This window comes from Primulina eburnea, chromosome 3 (genome assembly GCF_022965805.1).
Source record: "Primulina eburnea isolate SZY01 chromosome 3, ASM2296580v1, whole genome shotgun sequence".
Lineage (NCBI taxonomy): Eukaryota > Viridiplantae > Streptophyta > Magnoliopsida > Lamiales > Gesneriaceae > Primulina > Primulina eburnea.
The window spans coordinates 20696762-20718545 of NC_133103.1; the positions used below are offsets into that span (position 1 = coordinate 20696762).

Below are 21784 nucleotides of genomic sequence, written 5' to 3' on the forward strand. Positions count from 1 at the left end.
AACTTTCGTCAAGCAAAAGCAACTTTCTGCAAACTTCTACAATAGATTCTAGTTATTAATCTTAGTTTATTTTCAAGATTTCTTTGTAATCGTGAATCGACATCCCTAGTTTGCCTAATATTTTTCATGTTTAATCGACTTTTCGTTCATTTTAGCTGTAATTTTTTTGTCTACCTTCAATCATAACGGCATAGTTGATTGTATTGTCATTTGTTGGATTTCTTTTCCATATTTTCATCACCTTCGTAGATTAGTTTCCTACTTTCGATGCTTGACAGGGGAGCTGAGACTTACAATCACTCGAGTACAAGTTAAATTTTCTACATTTTATTCATAGATCCGCACACATCGTGTCTAGCACACCCACAAACTAATTTGTGCAAAAATTAATGGTGATAACATCTTGATCAGCATGAAATTTTTAAAATGTAAAGTAATTTATTTACATGCATAGGTGTATATATGTAGGTTTGTGTGTATATTTGTAAGTTCTAAAAAGGTGCAACGCCACGTAGGCGGTGCTCATGATACCCTGCACACCTGGTGTGCAGGGTAACAAATTCGTATATATATATATATATATATATATATATATATATATATAAATATATATGAGGGTTGTTACCCTCCACCCCAATTTGTTAATATATATATATATATATATATATATATATATATAAATATATATGAGGGTTGTTACCCTCCACCCAAGGGGTGCAGGGTAACATGGGTGCCTGCCAGCTGTGCTGGCGCCCATGTGGATGCAACGAAACAACGTTTAGCGACGGTTTTTAAGAATCCGTCGCTAAATGTCTAATTTTTTTTAAAAAAAAACCGGACAGAGGGGACAGAGGGGCGTTCACAAAATCGATTCTCCCGTCCAACCTACCGCCCCACAACACAGAAAAGTTTGAGAGAAACACAAAACAGAAAAGTGAGGTTCAACTGAAGGCAAATCTGGAGATCTCGTGCAAGGTTTTTCCGTGCGCCTCAAATCCGAAGGTAACTCGATGTTGTCGGAAAATTTCTCACTCCCGGTAGAATTTGTGCGTGAATGTGTTAGAAAACCTCGGGTATAAAAATATGTGCGTGAATGTAAATCGAAGTTGTTAGAAATAAAAATTTGGTTCGATGTATGTGAGAATGTAAGTGCGCCTCAAATAAAAAATTTTCCGTGCGCCTCAAAAGCACAGTTTGCTTGAAACCTCACAATTTTAATGAATAAAAAGGAATTTAAATATCTAACCAAAATTAATTTTGTTCATTTCATATTGTAGAATGGAAGAAAACAGCGGCGATGAACTGTCATACATTCCCCAAGTTGGAGACAATCAAAAGCCAGAAATAGGGATGAAATTCGAATCTTTGGAGGAGGCGTTTTCGTTCTACAACCAATACGCACGAGAATCTGGTTTTAGTGCGAGAATGAGCAATAGCAAAAAATGTAAGAAAACAAATGAAGTTATCTGGAAAAAATTTGTATGCTTTAAAGAAGGACATACAGATGCAATCAAATGGAGTAAACAATCAAAAAGTGATGAACCAGTAAAGGAAAGAGCTCGTGGTGAGATTAGAACTGGATGTAAGTCAAAGATTTTAGTTGTGAAGGAACAAACTGGTCTAGGTTGGGTTGTTAGTACCTTCATAGAAAATCATAATCATCCACTATCAACTCCTTCAAAGGTGCATTTGTTACGCTCACATCGTACTGTTTCTGCAGCAAAGAAAGCACTAAGTCAACAGTTTGCAGAAGCGAATGTACCTACTTGTCAACAAATGCGATTGTTTGAAATAGAGTCTGGAGGGCTTGAACATGTAGGTTGCATGGAAAGAGATATAAGAAACTACGAGAAAACGCTTAGGGATGAGCACAAGGGTATTGATGCCGAAACATTGATTGATTTCTTTCTGTCTGAGAAAGACAAGAGTTCAACTTTCTTTTTTGATTACGAGACAGATTCAGACAATAGATTTATTCGTTGTTTTTTGGCGGATCCTGTGTCACGGAGGGCATACACTGCATTTGGTGATGTAGTGGTGTTTGATACAACATATAACACCAACAAATATGGGATGATTTTTTCACCATTTGTAGGAGTTAATCATCATCATCAGACCATTGTTTTCGGTTGTGGATTTTTGAGTGATGAGAAAACTGATTCTTTGTTTGGTTGCTTAATAAGTTTCTAGAAGCCATGCCTAAAGGAGCACCAAACTTGATCATAACTAACCAGGATCCTGCTCTGACGAAAGCCATTTGTGAAGTTTTCCCTAAAACAATTCATCGATATTGTTTGTGGCACATTCTAAACAAATTCCCAGATAAATTGAACCCGGCGACTTTTCGTGACCACTATCAAAGCATAAAAAATGTAATTGTACATTCTACAAATTCTATTGAATTTGAGAGATCATGGGAAGAGGTTATGAATTGTGCTGACTTGGTAGAAAATGATTGGCTGTCATTGATGTACGAGTTGCGACATAAGTGGGTGCCGACATATTTCAACCATGTATTTTCTGCTAGAATGTCAAGTAGTCAGAGGTCTGAAAGTTCACATTCATTTTTCAAGAAGTACGTCTGTAGCAATAACTCGTTGATGGATTTTATAATTCGTTTCAATAAGGCACTTCGACACCAAAGACACAATGAGTTAGTTGCCGATCATACTGATTTGAACGAGCGGCCGAAGGTTAAATCGAACTGGCCAATGGAATTGCAAATGGTGAATGTATACACCAAAAACAAATGGTTGGAGTTTCAAAATGAAATTAGTCTGAGTCATGGTTATTATGTGCAACAAGCATCTATTGGAATTGAGTTTGGGGTTTACAATGTCATTAATTTTCAAGGTTCTTCTTCTGCCAAACATAGGCTGCTTACGCATGATATACAAAGAGACGATATATCATGTAGTTGCATGAAATTTCAATTTGAGGGTATTCCGTGCAGGCATATGTTAGCATTTTTTCGTATCAACCAAGTTTTCCACTTACCTGATCAGTATATACTCAAACGGTGGACAAAAGATGCAAAGATTGGCGTACATTACACTATGGCTGAGCAAAATGTGGTTGACGATCCAGAAAGGTGTTTGATATCTAGACATATGATGCTATCTTGTAAAGCCTCAGCTTTAATTGATGTGGCATCTTTCAGTGATGAGGGGGCAAACTTTTTGACTGAGCAGTTTGATTTTATTGATAGCAAAATGAAGGAGATGAATATTAATAGAACATTACGCAGTGGAATTCAAAGTAGGAGAAGCTTGGATGGAGCCATTGGTATCATTGATCCTTCTGAAATTAGAACAAAAGGAGTTGGGAATAGACTAAAATCATCGAAGGAGAAGTCAACATCAAGGGACAGACAGTGTCGTGGATGCGGGCGTCGAGGCGTGTCACATGACAAACGTAACTGTCCAAATTTGAAAGACGGGTATGTATTGATTAATTTTTTGAAAAGTTAATAATTTCTTTAATATTACTACAGATGACAAAGTTCATTTATCAGGTCAACCGTCAAAAATGATAACACTGATGAGAACTCAGATGAAGAAGATTTTGGCTCAATACATGGTAACTCAAATACATAAATTATTTTATGCATTTAAATTTTGTTTATTTCATAATTTTTTTGTAATCATCGTGTTCATAATTGCAGGTAGTACAAACATGTGGACAACTGGAATGGGTTTTGATGACTGAAATTTATCTGTATGAAGTTATGTTTTTGGTGTTGGTGCTTGTATGGTATTAACTTTTGATTACATGTGTTGAGTTCGGATCTGTATAAACCCATTTTTCTCTGTGAGTTCAGTCATCGAGTCCCCAGATATTATATTTATGTATTATGGAGTCTATGTATTACCGGGGTATGCCCCGAGTAGTTGTATATTGTGTTTGTGGAGGATCGTTGTTGTCATTGTGCCTGGTTGGCATTGTTTCGTATTGGATGTTTGTTGAGGGTTTTGATTTAGTCGTTTTGGTTATTTTATATTTTTCCGGTATGTTCTATTTACGGGGAGGTCATGCCGAAATTTCTAGTGGGCCAAAAAGCAAAATTTTAACTCGTTTTCGCTGTTTATACTAATTAATCATGATTGTGTGGACAATTTTATTAATGATAAAATATGGACAGTTTTATTAATGATAGCATCCCATAATTTGTTTGTTTTTTTAAAAAAAAATACATTTGTTTCTCTTCCAGTTTAACATGAATCTTATCGTGTGATTTAAAGATGTATGTGGATGCTAGTTTTTATTTGCTAAAAAATTACTAATTTTGTTAGTGATATAGCCGAAAACAAATTCCACAATTCTTAAATATTAAAAATCACATACCAACATGTCTTACGTCTTACACATTTACCAATATGTAGAAAATGACAAAAACTTGATAATGTATTTTTCAGTTAAACAAAGGTAACAACTTCCAACAACATATTTAATCATGGTCACTAATTTGTAGAGATTTCAAATTCTCTACAATCGCTTCCAAATTCTTCTTTATCTCATCCAAGTTCTGTTCTATCCCTTGCAACTTCTTTATTTGTTCTGTCTGCGAAACTTTTCCCCTCGTATTTGAACTTGAAGATGTAGGTGAACTAGAAATTTCATTTGCACTAGAGTTGGAAGAAGTGCCTGCAGCTTGTTTTACCATAAATGCGTGATAAGTTCTTTCTGCCTCATCCCTATTTTTGAAAGACTGGTGGACAACACCCTTATGTCCGGTAACTTTAGAAGATGCTTCTCCCCATGTATCATAAATACCTGGTTCACGCCCAACAAACACAACATATGTTTTCCCCTACAATGTACAAAAATTCACAAACCTTTTCAACACGCAAACACAAAATATTATAACTACAAACATTTAATAATTTATAACTCACCATTGTCAAAACTCAACAAAAGAAGTACGGCAATGACGGTGAATTCTTCCTACAGGAAACTAGAGCCACGATGGGAAAACACCAGGGTAAGTTTACGAATACATAAATTGCATTCGAGCATTTAGAAGTAACGAACAAGAAGCTACTCTTTTAATCCTGCAAACATAGTTTGGGGGCACAACAGTCAACAAGAACAAGAGAAGTTAATCATGCAACCAATTTCTTGTACTTATATTCTCTTTCACTCAAAATAAGCAAAAGAAAACTATCAAATTACTCCTTTTTTGCCCATTAAAGATATCAATCACAGAGATTACTCACATATACATCAAACCTGGGATTTGTTAACAAATTTTCACATTTAGAACTACATACTCCCAAACTTTCACAAAGATGACGCAGTTTTTCCAGTTAACTATTCTTGAGCTTCATGTGGACGTCTTTCCCAAGTTAACATACAGCAAGTTACTAACAAACAGTATATAATTTTTTCTCAAATCGGAGAAATGCGCAAACTTGATTGAACTCAGCAACTTCTATCGAATTAGTTGAAACTTGAACGTAAGTAAGGCTCCACATTAATGCAATTTTCCCTTAGCCCGACCTCGCATTTAGCCTAAACAATTATGCCTCTGCTGAATAGCAGAATGTTAATATTTAGGTTGCTAACATATAACATCAATATTTAGCCTAAACAATTATGCCAAATTAATCACAGAGATTACTCACATATAACATCAAACCTACACTAAAGGCCCCCAGATGCAGTGCGAATTCTTTTCAATCAGTTGCTATAATATTACGTTACCAACTCGTGATTCGGAGATTTAATTAGGTGGGCGTGGAGTACCTTCGTTGAGAAGAGGCCATAAAGGAATCGATTTTAGGAGCATTCACGCACAAATTCTACCGAAAGTGAGAAATTTTCCAACAACATCGAGTTACCTTCGGATTTGAGGCGCACGAGATCTCCAGAATTTGGGTGAAATCGAGTTTCTCTCAAACTTTTCTGTGTTGTGAGGCGGTAGGTGGGACGGGAGAATCGATTTCGGGTGAAAATCCTTTTCTTTTGATGTTGAGTTGTTAATTATTTGTTTTAAAATTTTTTAAAAAAAAATGCACATGTGGGAGCCAGCTCAGCTGTCGCCCACGATTACCCTGGGTGCAGGTAACAACCATATATATATATATATATATATATATATATATATATATATATATATATATATATATATATATATATATATATTCTTGTGAAAAAATATCTAAATATATTATTTACATAGTGTAGATATAATTTTTGATAAATATAACGATAGTTTACACACTAACTGAAAATATAAAGTTAATTGAAAAATTAATTTTAGTCCAAAAGTTAATTAAAAAATTTAAGTTTATTAAATAAAAATATTATTATTACTTTAAATTTTATGAGCTAATTTTTTTAAAAAATTTTACTATATATGTAATAATTTTATTAAAACATATATAATTATAATTTTAAACATCATAGATTTTCAGGATGAGAAGTCATAAAATAAAAAATAAAATTATTTTTTAAAACAATAAAGGAAACACATTAATTAATCAATTATAACATAAAATGTATTTAAAAATTATAGCTTATATTTTTTTATTTTCTTTTCATATTTGTCACACGGCTATTAATAATTAATATTAAGTGTTCTATAGTTTTCTGAATTATATATTTTTTTTATTTTTTGAGTTGTCATATTTTATTATTATTGAATATTCTATCCTAAATATACATCATAAATTAAAAAGCATGAAATCAATTTAAAAATTCAAAAATTCCTCCGACATCAGTAATTTTGGTTTTGATTTTAAAATATTGTAAAAAATGAGTAAAGGAGCAATTAGCAAAAAACAAAAAATGAGAAAAGAGAAAATGTATATATAGATATATTTGAAGAGGAGGGAGAGAGGGGAAGATTGATGAAAGGAAATGAGATGTGGGATAGATAGAAAGAAAGAAGAGCTTATGTGGGTTAAAATTTTTAAAATTTCATCCAAATCTTTTGAATGAATCAAGTACAATTTTTGACATTTTATTGATTGTTTATTAATTATCATCGATTGAAACGTCTACTACTCGTTTTTCTTTAAAAAATATTAGAAATATTTTTTTATTCCTTTATGAACTTCGGCCGAAATACTTACATATACATATATATTTTTACACCATTTAAATTAAATTCACCAACTAATTATTTAAAATCCAAAACGCAGTGTAACACATAAAATCGTAAATCTCAAACTAAACCTAAAACTAGTATTTTTTCGAAATAACAAAAACTCTTAAATCCTCTCAAAACCAGTCGAAATTATAAAAATCATAAAAATTTTAAAGAAATCTTAAATCATAATAATGCGAAAAATTAGCAAACGTCATCGGGTTATGTGCATCATCAGTCCATCTAATTCAACCATCAAGTCCTCCCATATCATCATAAATATCGTCACCTGCATCATTCACACCTAATTAGTCTAATGACTCAGCAAATCTTAACCGTTATAAGAAGTAGTACATATAAATTTCAAACGCGACAGCTGAAAATATTTTTAATAAAATAGCTTTACATGAACATGCATATTTTAAACTTTTTTTCCTTTCATTATATCTTTTTCCTTTCATCATAAACATAGATATATAGATCCTTTGGTCGATTGATCAATCTCAACTGTAACCATGGTACTATGCGGTGAGGGAACATTATTCACTTTTCTGTTATATGTCTTGGCCTATAGTCTGCGGGGACATCATGACACTTTCACATGTCAACTGGGCCTTAGCCTTACATATCATTAGATCATTTCGATGGAAATTCTATCGACGGGCTCCCTCTGGGTCCTTCTCCCATAAACGGGCTCCCTCTAGGGCCTTCGTCCCCTCACGAATCCCCATTTCCTTACTGTCACAATTAAATCATTTCTTTCAAAACATTCTTTCTTGTTTCCATCACTTTAATAAAATACATGTAATAATATCATTTTCTTTTAAACCAAGCATGTAACACATCTTTTAGTATTTAACGTTTTTAATAATAAAATTCATAAACATTCAAAGTAAACATTTTATCATTCAATTTAGTATTTAGGGTACTGCCAGGACATCTAACATTTTTCAGATGTAATTGTAACGACCCATTACAGGCCCAGTGGACCGCCCATACGGCCCACTGCCCCAATCGACCCAAGGCTATCCCGATCTTGTGACTTGGCCCGTAGGCCCAGTGGGCTTGCCCACACTGTGGTGTCACTCACGGGCTTTCCATAGGCGTCGTATGGGTTACTCATAGAACTCTTAAGCCCATGAACTTAAGTATGTGCCTCCCCAGGATCGAACCTAAGACCACATGGATATATAGGTACTTAGCACAATCCTGGTACTAGCTCAGGTCTCAGGTTCGATCCTGGGGAGGCACATACTTAAGTTCATGGGCTTAAGAGTTCTATGAAGTAACCCATACGACGCCTATGGAAAGCCCGTGAGTGACACCACAGGGTGAGCAAGCCCACTGGGCCTACGGGCCAAGTCACAAGATCGGGATAGCCTTGGGTCGATTGGGGCAGTGGGCCGTATGGGCGGTCCACTGGGCCTGTAATGGGTCGTTACAATAAAAGGCGTGGACCGCCCATACGGCCTACTGCCCCAATCGACCCAAGGCTATCCCGATCTTGTGACTTGGCCCGTAGGCCCAGTGGGCTTGCCCACCCTGTGGTGTCACTCACGGGCTTTCCATAGGCGTCGTATGGGTTACTCATAGAACTCTTAAGCCCATGAACTTAAGTATGTGCCTCCCCAGGATCGAACCTAAGACCACATGGATATATAGGTACTTAGCACAACGCTCAATTGGTACCAGGATTGTGCTAAGTACATATATATCCATGTGGTCTTAGGTTCGATCCTGGGGAGGCACATACTTAAGTTCATGGGCTTAAGAGTTCTATGAGTAACCCATACGACGCCTATGGAAAGCCCGTGAGTGACACCACAGGGTGGGCAAGCCCGCTGGGCCTACGGGCCAAGTCACAAGATCGGGATAGCCTTGGGTCGATTGGGGCAGTGGGCCGTATGGGCGGTCCACTGGGCCTGTAATGGGTCGTTACAAAATGACTATATTTCCTGTGAAACCCTAACTTTCCTAAATTACCCTTAGACCTTAAAACGACGACACAAATCCATATAAACTTAACGTAATACCTTAAAATACACTCATAAATATTTCTTAGACGTAAAATTAAGCTCCTCGAATAATTTCCTAATTCGTTTTAAAACTTAAATGTGCGTCCCAGTTTTAAACCGAATCTACTCAAAATTTAACCAAACTTGGACCATAACTTATTAACCCCTAACCATACTTTATGCAACCTAAATCAAGCCAATTAAAACCATTGATCAAGAGTAGAACGACTACTAAAATTCTGCACCCTTTTCTTCTCTTTCGAAACCTTAGCCCTAACAAACCCTATGCCCCTTCGTCCCCAGCCTTCAACCAACCTGTCCAGCCCCTATGACACCATCTTAGGACCATACTCGGGCCACTAAAAAGCTACTGTACCAAGCCCTATAGCCCATGCACGAGGATAGTCCTTAACCCGTGACCTAAGCCTTGCACGTCCCCTCAACTAGCTTCCCATGCCCTAGCCCTTGCACTACCCATTCCTTAGCCTACCTAGGACCATGAATAGACCCCCTTAGAGCCCTTGAACACATAACAGCTAGTAGCTAGCAGCCGCTCCCTCCTAGGACAAAAAACGCAAATCTTAGTTCTTTAAACCCAAATTTTCGTTCAGCATTTACCCCTTCTTTTCCACCCCTTAGCTATGCATCTATGAACCCTTAAATATATTGAAACGTCCCTTTCTATAGCCTATCATGGAAGAACATTTGTGCATCATAAACATGAATTTAAAAATATAAAAACTCAAGTTTTGATCATGTATTGCCATCAAAATGAAAATATAAGATGAGTATCATATTTTTCATGCAAACATATATAAAAACACATAGTATGATATGAAAGATGAGTGAAGAAAGATTAAGGCGTGTCTTGGCGTAATTCACGCACGAAAAACAATTTTTGATGCGAGGGACGTTGGCGGAGAGATGGAGGAGGAAGCTTGCTGAAATTTCCTTCAAAGTTCATGTGAAAAGGCTCTTGGACGTGTGTGTTTTGCTGTGTGTGCTGATGGAGGAGAGTCCTAGTGTTTTCTAGGTGTGATATGAAGTGTTTTGTGGTTTAGAAACTCCTTAATTTGATATAAATAATTGGGTAGAAGTTTAGGCCCAATAAAATTAGTATAATAGGCCTATTAAGCCCATTATAGTGTAGATAAAATATTTCGTTTAGGAAAATTTTCGAAAATATTAGCCGAGTTTCCAAAAAGTCCTTATTTTCATCAAAAATCGATTACTGGTATAAATACGACTCGGCGTGGAAAAACATCTCAAAAAGCACCATTTTCGAAAATACTATATAAAATTTATCATATATTAAATAATTAAAAATAATCATTTAATAAAAATATTTCTCCTTTATGGTCTCCGGTCTCCGTTCCGCGATCGCTTCTAAAATCACTTTTAAAACACAATTTTATGCATAAGAATATAAAACCTTATTTTAAACATGTAAACATTCCTAATGCATTTAATTAACGCAATTAAAAAAACAATTTAATTAGTCATTTTTTACTTTTCCTAGATTTGCATGCAGTTGGATTATGTTATCGCATTTTGGACCTTACATATTATAAGTTTATAAAAATTTTGAGAGTAGATCTCTTGTGAGACGGTCTTACGAATCTTTATCGGTGAGACGGGTCAACCATATCGATATTCACAATAAAAAGTGATACTCTTAGCATAAAAAGTAATAATTTTTCATTGATGACCCAAATAAGAGATCCATCTCACAAAATACGACCCGTGAGATCGTCTCACACAAGTTTTTGCCAAAATTTTGAATAGCACTATACTTTTATAAAGTCCTGAAAAAACAATTGTTGCATTTGATTTTTAAAAAACTATATGAAAATCTATTTTTATTTCGGTGTATTATACAAAAATTTTGATTAAATACCCCAATATTTATTTAAATATATAAAAATCATTAAATTTCCTATATTAAACTCACCCCACGAGTGATTTTCCTTCTAAATCCACTCGTGTATCGCCGCTTTACTACCTAAACCTTGCAGCATAAAACACAAAGCATTTATAGAAAATGATTTCACACTTGTTCGATTTTTTTTACTGCATACATAATGGGTAATATATAATAATGGTGACAAATATGATAGTTTTTAGTTTTTTGTTTTTTGTTGTTGGGATTTATCAGATGTGGTCTCGCTTTAAATAAAGATCTGGCTTAGTTTTCTGCCGGATAACAAGTGTGTCGACGCACAAAACTCTTTCCGACCACTCAAAATTTCTAATGATAGGCAACTATAAAAATAAGGTTTCGAATAAAAAGAACTGCTCAAGAAAACGAGTATTGCCTCGAAATTCTACAACAGCCACCTAAAATTGGTGAGAACTACACCGTAGCTTCAACACAGAAAGGCGCCACTAAACTATTTGCTCTTCATGCGGTCGCGACCTTGTAACTAGATCTCTGGCAGGCAACAAATAGCTGCCAGCTGATGAAAGCCATAACCAAAGAAATGAACAGCTCGAATCCTACTATCTTGGGGAAGTGCCATCCCAGGCCTCGTCTCAGATAGCTGCAAACACATGGATAAACACTTGAAACAAACATATGGATAAACACGGTACTGTAGGTATGTGCATGACATTTGATAAAGATATTTTGAAGGAGGGATTCTTAAACTGAATAGATAAAAATTTAATTTCAAGTATCGCAGACTTAAGGCACCTCGTGATTGATGGCATTGTGGCAACAATTCCTGCACATGCGTATATAATAGGAATCAAAGGCTTGGGCTTGTTTTTCCGAAGCCACATCAAAGAGCCTAATGCTGCAAGTGATATACTCAACACCTGGAATATCATGGGTGAAAAAGTTATATGAAAATATCAGAACATACAAAACAAAGCTGACTTCCTTAAACTTGTGAGGAAAAAATGATACTTTGCTATAAAAAGAGAGGAACAATTAAGTACCAGATTGGCATTAGCTTCAAGACCCTGCAAAATGTAGTCCCAAGTAAATTCTAAGCCTCTGGCACCGACCCATAGAGGTGCCAATCTATGCAGGACGGCATCGGCAAAGGCCCAACCTGCCAAAATTGTAATTGATTATAATGGCAATGGAAATGAGCATTTAGTAAACTAACGTGCAGAATGAAACATTTTAAGCTTATCACAACCGACCATTCTTTTTTATTGTGCATGAGCCAGATGAACGGTTATTAGTTTAACATAAAAGAAATTCTGAGACAAATGATTACATTTTCACGAATGCGAGAAAAGTTTCACTTTTTACATCAAATATAATATTCTTCTGCACTCAACCACTTTACCCTCCAATAAAACCGAGAAAATGGAAACATTACCACTGAACCTTAAAGTTTTGAGGCATTTTAAAAGAAAATGTGTTTTCTACACAATATTAACAAGATAGTGACGAGGATATTCGTGCTTACCCAGTCCAACAGCTTGGAATTTGTGATTTTGAGATATATTTCTGTGTGTCAGCCTTGTTAAAGCAAAATAAAGTCCAGCAACATCTATGAACCCAATCATAACTTTCATCAATTCCTGAGAGAGTGAGAAATCAAGAGTAGTTCAAGAATTTGTATAAGAAATGTTCTTTTAAGTGAAGTGTGACCACTTATCATTAGTCATAGTCTCCTACCAGGAAAAGTATTCCAACTGGGAGAAACATCCTTTCAATTAATTTTAAATTCCTCCAATCATCGAAAGTGGAAACCCATAATTTCCAATGTTAAAATTTGATACGCAAAATTACAAATCATCAAAAGAATGATAAGGGTCTCACCTAAAAAATTTACTCACTGTGTGGCAAGAAAGCATTTAAGTAACAATTTAGGAATTTAATGGAATTGTAAAATTAACATATTACAGCAAATTGATGTGTTTTCAGGGGATGGAGACCTCCATTCTATTGATTATGGATTATTACATTGTTTATACAACAAAAAAACCCAAATATTTAACAGTGGTTTCGACTTGCAGATGCAGAAGTTTGCAACATGCACACAAAGGTGACCAATAATTACTAGAAGAGATCAATGTAAACACATGGAAAAAGGGTACCTGATATGGATCAAAACTGTCACTTTCAGATACCTTGAGAAATGTGGCAAGACAAACAAGCTGCAAAATAAAATACACGAATAAGAAAGCCTGGAAATGAAGAGGAAAATCAAATAGGATTGCATTAAAACAGCTTGACCAAAACAGCCAACCTTAACCAATGTTGTTATGAGATAAACAACAGCTGCTTTAATTGAAGTGCCAATCGTATCATACTCAGATCTGCGAAAGAAGATTATTCAATACAATAATCCGGACCGACCGGTCCTCGCCACAAAAAAATATGGCTAGCAGTATCATTGCAACTCAATATTCTAAGTCGTTGGCAACTAAAACATCACATTTCCCATTATGCTACATGTATAAACCGTGAAAATTCGTCCGGGTTGCGTTTGGATTTGAATTTAAAATAAATTCAAATTTATGATTTCAAACTTCTTGAATTGTTTGAATGGACTAAATTCATGTGAATTTCAAATCCACCCGATATAATTTAAGCATTTTCAAATCCTTCACCCAAATCAAGTACTTCCATCCAAATGCAGCCTCGCTGAATGTGATAACACAAGGCATATAATCAAATCAGTAAGAACGACCTTCGGTTGAAATGGCAAGGTAAATCAATAAGCAAAAAAATCAAATATCCAAGAACCCAAAATTTTGAATTCAAAGATCAACCTAAAAGCAGTGATTTTCGCAGCTCAATCAAAGTCTGAACTTAACCGTGATTACGGGGAAAAAAAATCAAATTCGTAAATTTTATGCTGAACATCACAATCACTCATGTAGATCGAAACCCACCAATAAGAGTTAATAACATAGACAATAAAAGCAAAATTGCATCAAACACTACCTTTCCCACTAAGAACAACAAGAGTACAATTCGTTAACCCTAAAAAACATACAACCTAGGGGCCCTCAAACCCATTGAGATAACAATAAAAATCTCGTTTCACAAGAAAGGGATCTGGCTAAGGTTATTAGACAGATTAGCTTACAAGGGAGTGGCAGAGTAGTAAACGGCGTGAGGGCCAAACGTCAGGATTGCACAGTTGAAGAAATGAAAAATCGTCATATTTCCGCGGCCGTTAACGTGGGAGAGACGGAGGAGATCCGACGCAGATTCTTGGTAAAGGAGTCGTGTCTTTGCAGGATGGGGGTGTCTTTCGATGTGGACGATGATACACTAATTGGGCTTCAGGGATCTATTTCGGGCCGGAAAATGCTTAAGTTCGTAAGCCCGTAAAGGAATATACAATCAAGACCACTCGCATAAGACTAACAAGATCAGGGCTTTTTCCGCATAATACTTGATTTCTTTTACGTTTACCTTTCAAAATTAATTATTCTGTTTAACATGAGATATTGTTTGCACTTCTATATAATTTAAAAATAGGTCTCTTGTGAGATATTTTTACGAATCTATATCTGTGAGACGGTTTCACGAATACTTATCTGTGGGACGGGTCAACTCTACCTATATTTACAATAAAAGTAATACTCTTAGCATAAAAAATAATATTTTTTTTATGGATGACCAAAATAAGATATTCGTTTCACACATGGACGGATCCAGAATTTAAATCTGAGATGAGATTGAACTTAATATAATAAGTTAATTAATATGAGATATTAATATGAAAATAGTTAGAAAAAGACCTTGGTATTTTTTTAAAAAATAACATATTGTTTCTAGTGTATTCGAAAAAGGAGAGTTAATTTTCAAAAAAGAAGTTTAATCAATATCATTTTTCAAAATTTATATATTATTTAAATTAATATGTAACCCGCATAATATAAGACAAGTTTCACTTATATTCAAAATTTTCATTTTAAAACTAGTTTTAATATATTTTAAATGTACTTTCAAAATTAAATTCTATTAAACAAAAGAATTGATAAAATAAATTTATCATTTTTATAAGTTATTTGCATCAAACCCTCTTTGAAATATAAAAAATCTACATTTATGCACTGTGAAAGTTAAATAGACATTCTAGATGATACCCCTATAAGGGCCCGGGTCATGGAGGACCCAGGAAGTTTCATTGAGTAGCCCATATAGAAACCGGGAGGGCGATTGTTACCCACGCGACTGGGCGCTTCATGCATGACCGGGTATTTACTTACCTCCCGGGCAACTAGGGACCAGGCTTTCATGCTAAAGCCGAGGGCTCAATACTCGAGTAACTTACTTAGAGGATCTTATAGATTGTAGGGAAGAAAGCGACTGGGCGGGAAGTCAACGTCTTTCGCCTGAACGTATCCCCGAAAATATGGAGAAGAAAGGGACTGGACATGCAGTCAACGTCCCTTATTCTTGGAGTACCCACGAAGCTATCGGGTAGAAAGGGACCCGACAGGCCGTCAACGTCCGAGGGTACAAGTAGTAGGTGAGCACGCGCATCAAGGTAACCCTAGCTTCTCTTAAAATAGCAGGTATCGTTGACATTTTACAGGTCTGAAATTTCTTCACTCTCAAGCATCCATACATATTGCTTTAAGTTTCCCTCTCGACAAACCTGCTGACTTAAGCATCGGAGTGGTCACGCCGGACACCCTTCCGGCGCCCATTCACGAGTTCCTTTCATTGTTTGCAGGTCACGATCGAAGCCATCTACCTTGCTCATTTTCCTAAACAGCACTATAAATTCTTGATTTGACCCGGTGGAGCACCCGAACCTGCTCATCCATTTTACCCAGATCATATCATTGGCGCCGTCTGTGGGAAATTGAGACTAAGGCGTTGATATGGCTCACACGAGGAAAGCTAACCAGAACACTTCCCGGGTCCAGGGAGTTGACGCAAATCATTCAAGACAAGAGGACGCTCCTCCCGATCTTATCACTATGACTCCAGCGGAGTTTGATAAACGCATTAATGAAGCCGTAGAGAGAGCTATGGCTAGGCGGGAAGCTTCCCACCATGATATACCACTCGAGAAGGAACCAGAAAAAGAGCAGGAGCAGCAGCAGGAATTGAGGGAGGAGGAGAAGAGGGGAGAAGTGGAGGAATCCTCTGCTGGTTCTAAGTCACCAACGATAGTCGAGGAGATGCTGGAGTTAAAACAGAAAATGAAAGTCTTGGAAGGACAGCTGGAAAATCGTGGAACTTCTCGAGCGTCTGTCAAAGGACGCCCGTTTGCTGAGGCTATCATCCGGGAACCTCTTCCTGGGAACTTTAAATCTGCTAAAGTAATGGCGTATGATGGAAACGAGGACCCGGAAGAACACTTGGCCAGGTTCGAGAATATGGCTATGCTGCACTGTTACACTGATAGGATCAAGTGTAAAGTATTTTTAACCACGCTGGTGGACTCAGCTCAGAGATGGTTTGATGGATTGGCTCCATTGAGTATTAAATCATTTGAGGATTTTCGAAAAGCCTTCTTACAACATTTCAGCAGTAGTAAGAAGTATAAGAAAACTGCTTTCAGTTTATTCGAAGTGAGACAGGGACCGGAGGAAAGTTTGAGGATGTATATCAAGAGGTTTAATAAAGTGGCTTTGGATGTGCCAACTTGTGCTGCAGAGACAAAAACTACTGCCTTCACTCAAGGCCTAAAAGAGAGTGAGTTTTTCAAGTCATTAACGAAAAAAGTGCCTGAAGATTTTGAGGATTTGCTGTCTCGGGCAGAGAAGTATATCAATATGGAAGAAGCCCAGAAACAAAAGAGGGAAGCCATCAGGAAGGAAAGAGGGGACCGGGCACCTAAGCCCGAGGAGAGGGGACCACGGCGGGGTAATCCAGGGCACTTTTCCCCGCATGTGCCTTTGAAAATTATCCGTGAAAGAGAAGTGCAGGAATGCAGTAGGGATCCGGTTCCCAGTCATCAGCTGTCCCAACCCGGGAAAAGTGGATTTTGCACCAGGCATGGTGTGTGTCAGCATAGCACCGAGAATTGTAAAGCTTTGAAAAGAAGTTATGTCCCACCCACCAATCAGGGGCACGACCAGTACACCAAAGGTCGAGAGGTCCACCTTAGACCCCCCGGCCGCCAGTATCTCATGCTCGAATAGACTCAAGAAACAACCCGGGAAACCATATGGGTAGGAGGAGGGAGCCAGAACCTGAGAAGAGGAGCCCTTCGTCCCCTGTTGCTGGATTGATTAAGATGATATCGGGAGGATCCACCGATGGAGATTCAAATCGGGCCAGGAAATCAAGAAGTAGGCGGGAGTGTCTGGAGGTGGAAGGATCTAGGAGGAACGAGGCCGTGATCAGCTTTGGCCCGGAGGACCTGAAGGAAATAAACATGCCCCACAATGACGCTTTGGTTATCCAAGCCCGGGTGGCCAATTACGACATTCTGAGAGTCTTCGTGGATTCCGGCAGTTCAGTCAATGTAATTTTCAAAGATGCCTTAGTGCAGATGGATTTGCAAGGGTTTAAGTTGGAAGCTGTGGAGACTGCCCTTTTTGGTTTTGCTGGACATGCAGTTTATCCGGAGGGAGAAATTGTTCTGCCACTCACTCTAGGCTCCCAGGACATCAAGAAAACGGTCATGACCACCTTCACAGTGGTGGACTCCCCATCATCTTACAATATCATTCTGGGGAGGCCGGCCATGAATGAGTTGAGGGCAGTAGCATCTACTTATCATCAAAAGATCAAATTTCCAGTGGGAAGCCAGGTGGGAGAAGTTCGTGGAGATCAACCCTCTTCCCGAAAATGTTATGTGGAAGGTATCCGGGCAGATCAGGGCAAGTCGAAAAAGGAGGGGAAGAAACCCAGGGTGGAGGAAGTTTGGAAGGGTGGAGTGGAGAAAGGAGAAGTTCACTTTGTGGCAGAGGAAGAGCAGGAAGCTGTAGAGATAGGACCAGGCCAACAGATCCGGGTGGCCCGAGACCTCGATATATCCACCCGGGTCAGCTTACTTAAATGTTTAAAGACTAATATTCATGTGTTTGCCTGGTCCCAGCAGGAACTAACAGGGATTTCACCCCTGATATCTGAGCATCAATTAAACATTCTCCCGGGAGCTCACCCGATCAAACAGAAGAAGAGACACTTTGGTCCCGAGAAAGACAAAGTTATTGATGAACAGGTGAAAGAGTTGCTGCAAGCCGGCCACATCCGGGGGATACAATTTCCTACATGGCTCTCGAATGTGGTGCTGGTACCCAAAGCCGCCGGGAAATGGAGGATGTGTGTTGATTTTCGGGACCTCAATAAAGCTTGTCCCAAGGATCATTACCCACTGCCCGGATTGACCAGTTGGTGGATTCCACCTCAGGCTTCGAGCTGCTCAGTTTCATGGATGCTTATCAGGGATATCATCAAATTCCCTTGGCAAAAAATGATCAAGACAAGGCCAGTTTTATCACCTCGGGAGGTACATTTTGTTATGTTGTGATGCCTTTCGGGTTAAAAAATGCAGGGGCCACATATCAGCGTTTAATGGATAAAGTCTTTGAGAAGCAGCTGGGAAAGAATCTGGAGGTTTATGTGGATGATATTCTGGGAAAGTCAAAAGAGGTGATGAATTTTATTGCTGATTTGGAAGAAACCTTTACCACTCTGACGTCTTATGGAGTCAAGCTCAATCCTGCTAAATGTATTTTCGGAGTCAAGAGTGGTAAGTTCTTGGGCTTTATAGTGACAGAGCGGGGGATCGAGGTCAACCAAGAAAAAGTGAAGTCCGTCTTATGTATGCCTTCTCCCCGATCTGTCAAAGAAGTGCAGAAGTTGACCGGGAGGATTGCCTCTCTATCTCGGTTTATATCTCGGTCAGCCCACAGAAGTTATCCTTTCTTTCAGGTTCTCAGAAAAGCCCAAAAGTTCGGATGGGATGACAAGTGCGAGCAGGCTTTCCAAGATCTTAAAAAGCATCTAGCCGAGCTTCCAGTTCTGGTAAAGCCTGAGCCCGGGGATAAATTGTTTGTCTATTTATCCACTACTGAATATGCTGTCAGCTCTGTCTTAATAAAGGAAGAAGGCTCGGATCAAAAGCCTGTCTATTATGTAAGTCACGCCCTAAGAGGTCCCGAGCTGCGGTATAGTGAAGTGGAGAAGATGGCCCTGGCTTTAGTTGTGACTGCCCGGAAATTGCGGCCTTATTTTCTATCACATCCTATTATCGTTCTTACTAACAGCCCGCTTGGAAGAATTATGACTCACTCTGAAGTATCCGGGCGGATGATCAAATGGAATGTGGAATTGGGGGAATACGATATTGAGTATAAGCCCCGGTTGGCCATAAAAGCGCAGGCTTTATCCGATTTCCTATCTGAGATGATTCAACCTGCTGAAGAAGAGAGATGGAGGGTGTTTGTAGACGGGGCTTCTTGCCTGGTTGGATGTGGAGTCGGAGTCGTGATAATCTCCCCATCGGGAGAGAAGATTAAATTGGCAGTCAAAATTGGTTCCCGGGTAACAAATAATGAAGCAGAATATGAGGCTGTTCTGGCCGGCATCCGAGCTGCCCGAGAAATTGGAGCGACTAGGATTATATTGTATTCCGATTCACAGTTGATTACTCAGCAGATCAAGGGCGTGTATGAGGTCAAGGACGACAAAATGCTCAAATATTTGCATCTCATCAAAGCCCAGGCAGTCGTATTTGTGGATTGGAGCATCGAACAGATACCCCGAGAAGAAAATGGAGAGGCTGATGCCCTAGCAAAAATGGTTGCTTCTTTGTCGGAAGACAGCACCCGGGAGGTTTTATTTGTTTCCCGAGCAGTTTTAACTATTGAAGAAGAAGAAATGTTGACAATACCCGAGGATTCTTGGATGACCCCTCTGATCAAATTCATCCGGGACAATGAATTGCCCGAGGAGAGAGCTCGAGCACAGAGAATAAAAAGACAAGCCCCCAGGTTTGTTCTCTTAAATAATATCTTATACAGGAGATCATTCCAGGGACCATTGTTGAAGTGTTTGAGCGGGAAGGAAGAGATTTATGTTCTTCAAGAGATTCATGAAGGATGCTGTGGTGAGCATTTGGGGGAAACATCTTTAGCTCGGAAAGCGATGCTAGCCGGGTTCTGGTGGCCGACTCTTCACCATGATTCGGCTCGAGTGGTCCGGACTTGTGAAAGCTGTCAACATCATTCCAACTTTCAGCACAGCCCAGCCACTCCTATGAAGCCTATTTGGGCATCTTGTCCTTTTGATCAGTGGGGTATGGATATAGTCGGCCCATTTCCAGTTGCTCGGGCCCAGAAAAAATTCCTGTTGGTGGCTGTGGATTATTTCTCCAAATGGGTGGAAGCCGAGCCCTTGGCTAAAATCACCGAGCAAGAGGTTTTGAAATTCTTATGGAAGAATATAGTATGTCGCTTCGGCATACCCCGGCGATTGATCTCGGATAATGGGAGACAGTTTCAAGGAAAAGAAATAACGTCTTGGTGCCAGGAAATGAAGATCACCCAGTCCTTCACTTCTGTCGCGTACCCTCAGGCCAATGGGCAGACAGAAGTTGTAAACAGAATCATTGTGCAGGCTTTAAAGACCAGACTGCAAGGCAAAAGGAAGGACTGGGTAGAAGAATTACCCAGTGTACTATGGGCATACAGGACTACTCCTCGGGCACCTACTCAAGAAACTCCGTTCAGCTTGGTGTATGGATCTGAGGCCATCCTTCCTGTTGAGATCGGTCAAACATCCGCTCGGGTAGAATCTTACCCGAGCAACAATGAGGGTAGCCGTGCATTGGAACTGGATCTATTAGAAGAAAAGAGGGACCAAGCCATGATCCGGATGGAGGCATATCGAAACCGGGTCATGAAATCCTACAACAAAAAGGTCCGAGTTCGAGACTTGCAGATAGGGGACTTGGTGATGAAGAAGGTTAATCCAGCTGGGGACGTGGGCAAGCTCGAAGCTCGAAGCTCGATGGGAGGGGCCTTACAGAATCATTAAGAGAGTCAGTTCAGGATCCTTTTACCTAGAAGATGCTCAGGGTAAACTTCTTAAGAGACCTTGGAATGTACTTCATTTGAAGAAATATTATGCTTAGCCAATGTACAGCTGTAATTTTCACTTTGAAGAAATAATAAAGGATCGTTTTCCTCATACTTTTGCCTACTATAAGTGATATTGCGTAAAACTGAGGAGACATAAGCCGAGGGTTCTACTCCCTGGCTCGGAGCTCCGTACCTCGACCATTCCAAAGTCCCGGGACCTGTTCCCCGGCCTAAGGTTCCGCACCTTAGTGTTACATAAGCCCAGGGTACTACTCCCTGGCTCGGGGCTCCGTACCTCGACCATTCCAAAGTCCCGGGACCTGTTCCCCGGCCTAAGGTTCCGCACCTTAGTGTTACATAAGCCCAGGGTACTACTCCCTGGCTCGGGGCTCCGTACCTCGACCATTCCAAAGTCCCGGGACCTGTTCCCCGGCCTAAGGTTCCGCACCTTAGTGTTACATAAGTCCAGGGTACTACTCCCTGGCTCGGGGCTCCGTACCTCGACCATTCCAAAGTCCCGGGACCTGTTCCCCGGCCTAAGGTTCCGCACCTTAGTGTTACATAAGCCCAAGGTACTACTCCCTGGCTCGGGGCTCCGTACCTCGACCATTCCAAAGTCCCGGGACCTGTTCCCCGGCCTAAGGTTCCGCACCTTAGTGTTACATAAGCCCAGGGTACTACTCCCTGGCTCGGGGCTCCGTACCTCGACCAT

The 21784-nt window shown here is 39.0% G+C and overlaps 3 protein-coding genes and 1 long non-coding RNA gene across 4 annotated transcripts; 3 read left to right on the plus strand and 1 right to left on the minus strand.

Annotated features, from left to right (window-relative positions):
* The first annotated feature begins 1278 nt into the window (after positions 1–1278).
* Positions 1279–2190, plus strand: LOC140827053 (protein FAR1-RELATED SEQUENCE 5-like). The gene has a single exon (XM_073189642.1). It carries the CDS (start codon positions 1279–1281, stop codon positions 2188–2190), a length of 912 nt encoding a protein of 303 aa, XP_073045743.1.
* Positions 2191–2195: 5 nt separating this feature from the next.
* On the plus strand, positions 2196–3216 carry LOC140827054 (protein FAR1-RELATED SEQUENCE 5-like). The gene is made up of 2 exons (XM_073189643.1): positions 2196–3091; positions 3192–3216. The coding sequence occupies exons 1-2, from the start codon at positions 2196–2198 to the stop codon at positions 3214–3216; spliced, it is 921 nt and encodes a 306-aa protein (XP_073045744.1).
* Positions 3217–3322: 106 nt separating this feature from the next.
* Positions 3323–3735, plus strand: LOC140828404 (uncharacterized). Its single transcript, XR_012117179.1, has 3 exons — positions 3323–3439; positions 3515–3579; positions 3665–3735. It is a non-coding gene; the product is annotated as an uncharacterized lncRNA (long non-coding RNA).
* A 7627-nt stretch (positions 3736–11362) lies between these two features.
* Positions 11363–14361, minus strand: LOC140827270 (uncharacterized). Its single transcript, XM_073189910.1, has 7 exons — positions 14160–14361; positions 13314–13383; positions 13162–13221; positions 12528–12642; positions 12046–12161; positions 11798–11922; positions 11363–11645 (listed from the first exon to the last, which is right to left on the minus strand). The coding sequence occupies exons 1-7, from the start codon at positions 14234–14236 to the stop codon at positions 11507–11509; spliced, it is 702 nt and encodes a 233-aa protein (XP_073046011.1). The 5' UTR covers positions 14237–14361; the 3' UTR covers positions 11363–11506.
* Between the last annotated feature and the right edge of the window lie 7423 nt (positions 14362–21784).

Coding starts and splice junctions, on each gene's coding strand:
- LOC140827054 (XM_073189643.1), top strand. CDS start 2,196: ATGCCTAAAGGAGCACCAAACTTGATCATAACTAACCAGGATCCTGCT. Junction 3,092..3,191: donor GTGGTTGACGATCCAGAAAG/GTGTTTGATATC, acceptor TTGACTGAGCAG/TTTGATTTTATTGATAGCAA.
- LOC140827270 (XM_073189910.1), bottom strand. CDS start 14,236: ATGACGATTTTTCATTTCTTCAACTGTGCAATCCTGACGTTTGGCCCT. Junction 13,222..13,313: donor TCATAACAACATTGGTTAAG/GTTGGCTGTTTT, acceptor TTTATTTTGCAG/CTTGTTTGTCTTGCCACATT. Junction 12,162..12,527: donor ATTCCAAGCTGTTGGACTGG/GTAAGCACGAAT, acceptor CAATTTTGGCAG/GTTGGGCCTTTGCCGATGCC.
- LOC140827053 (XM_073189642.1), top strand. CDS start 1,279: ATGGAAGAAAACAGCGGCGATGAACTGTCATACATTCCCCAAGTTGGA.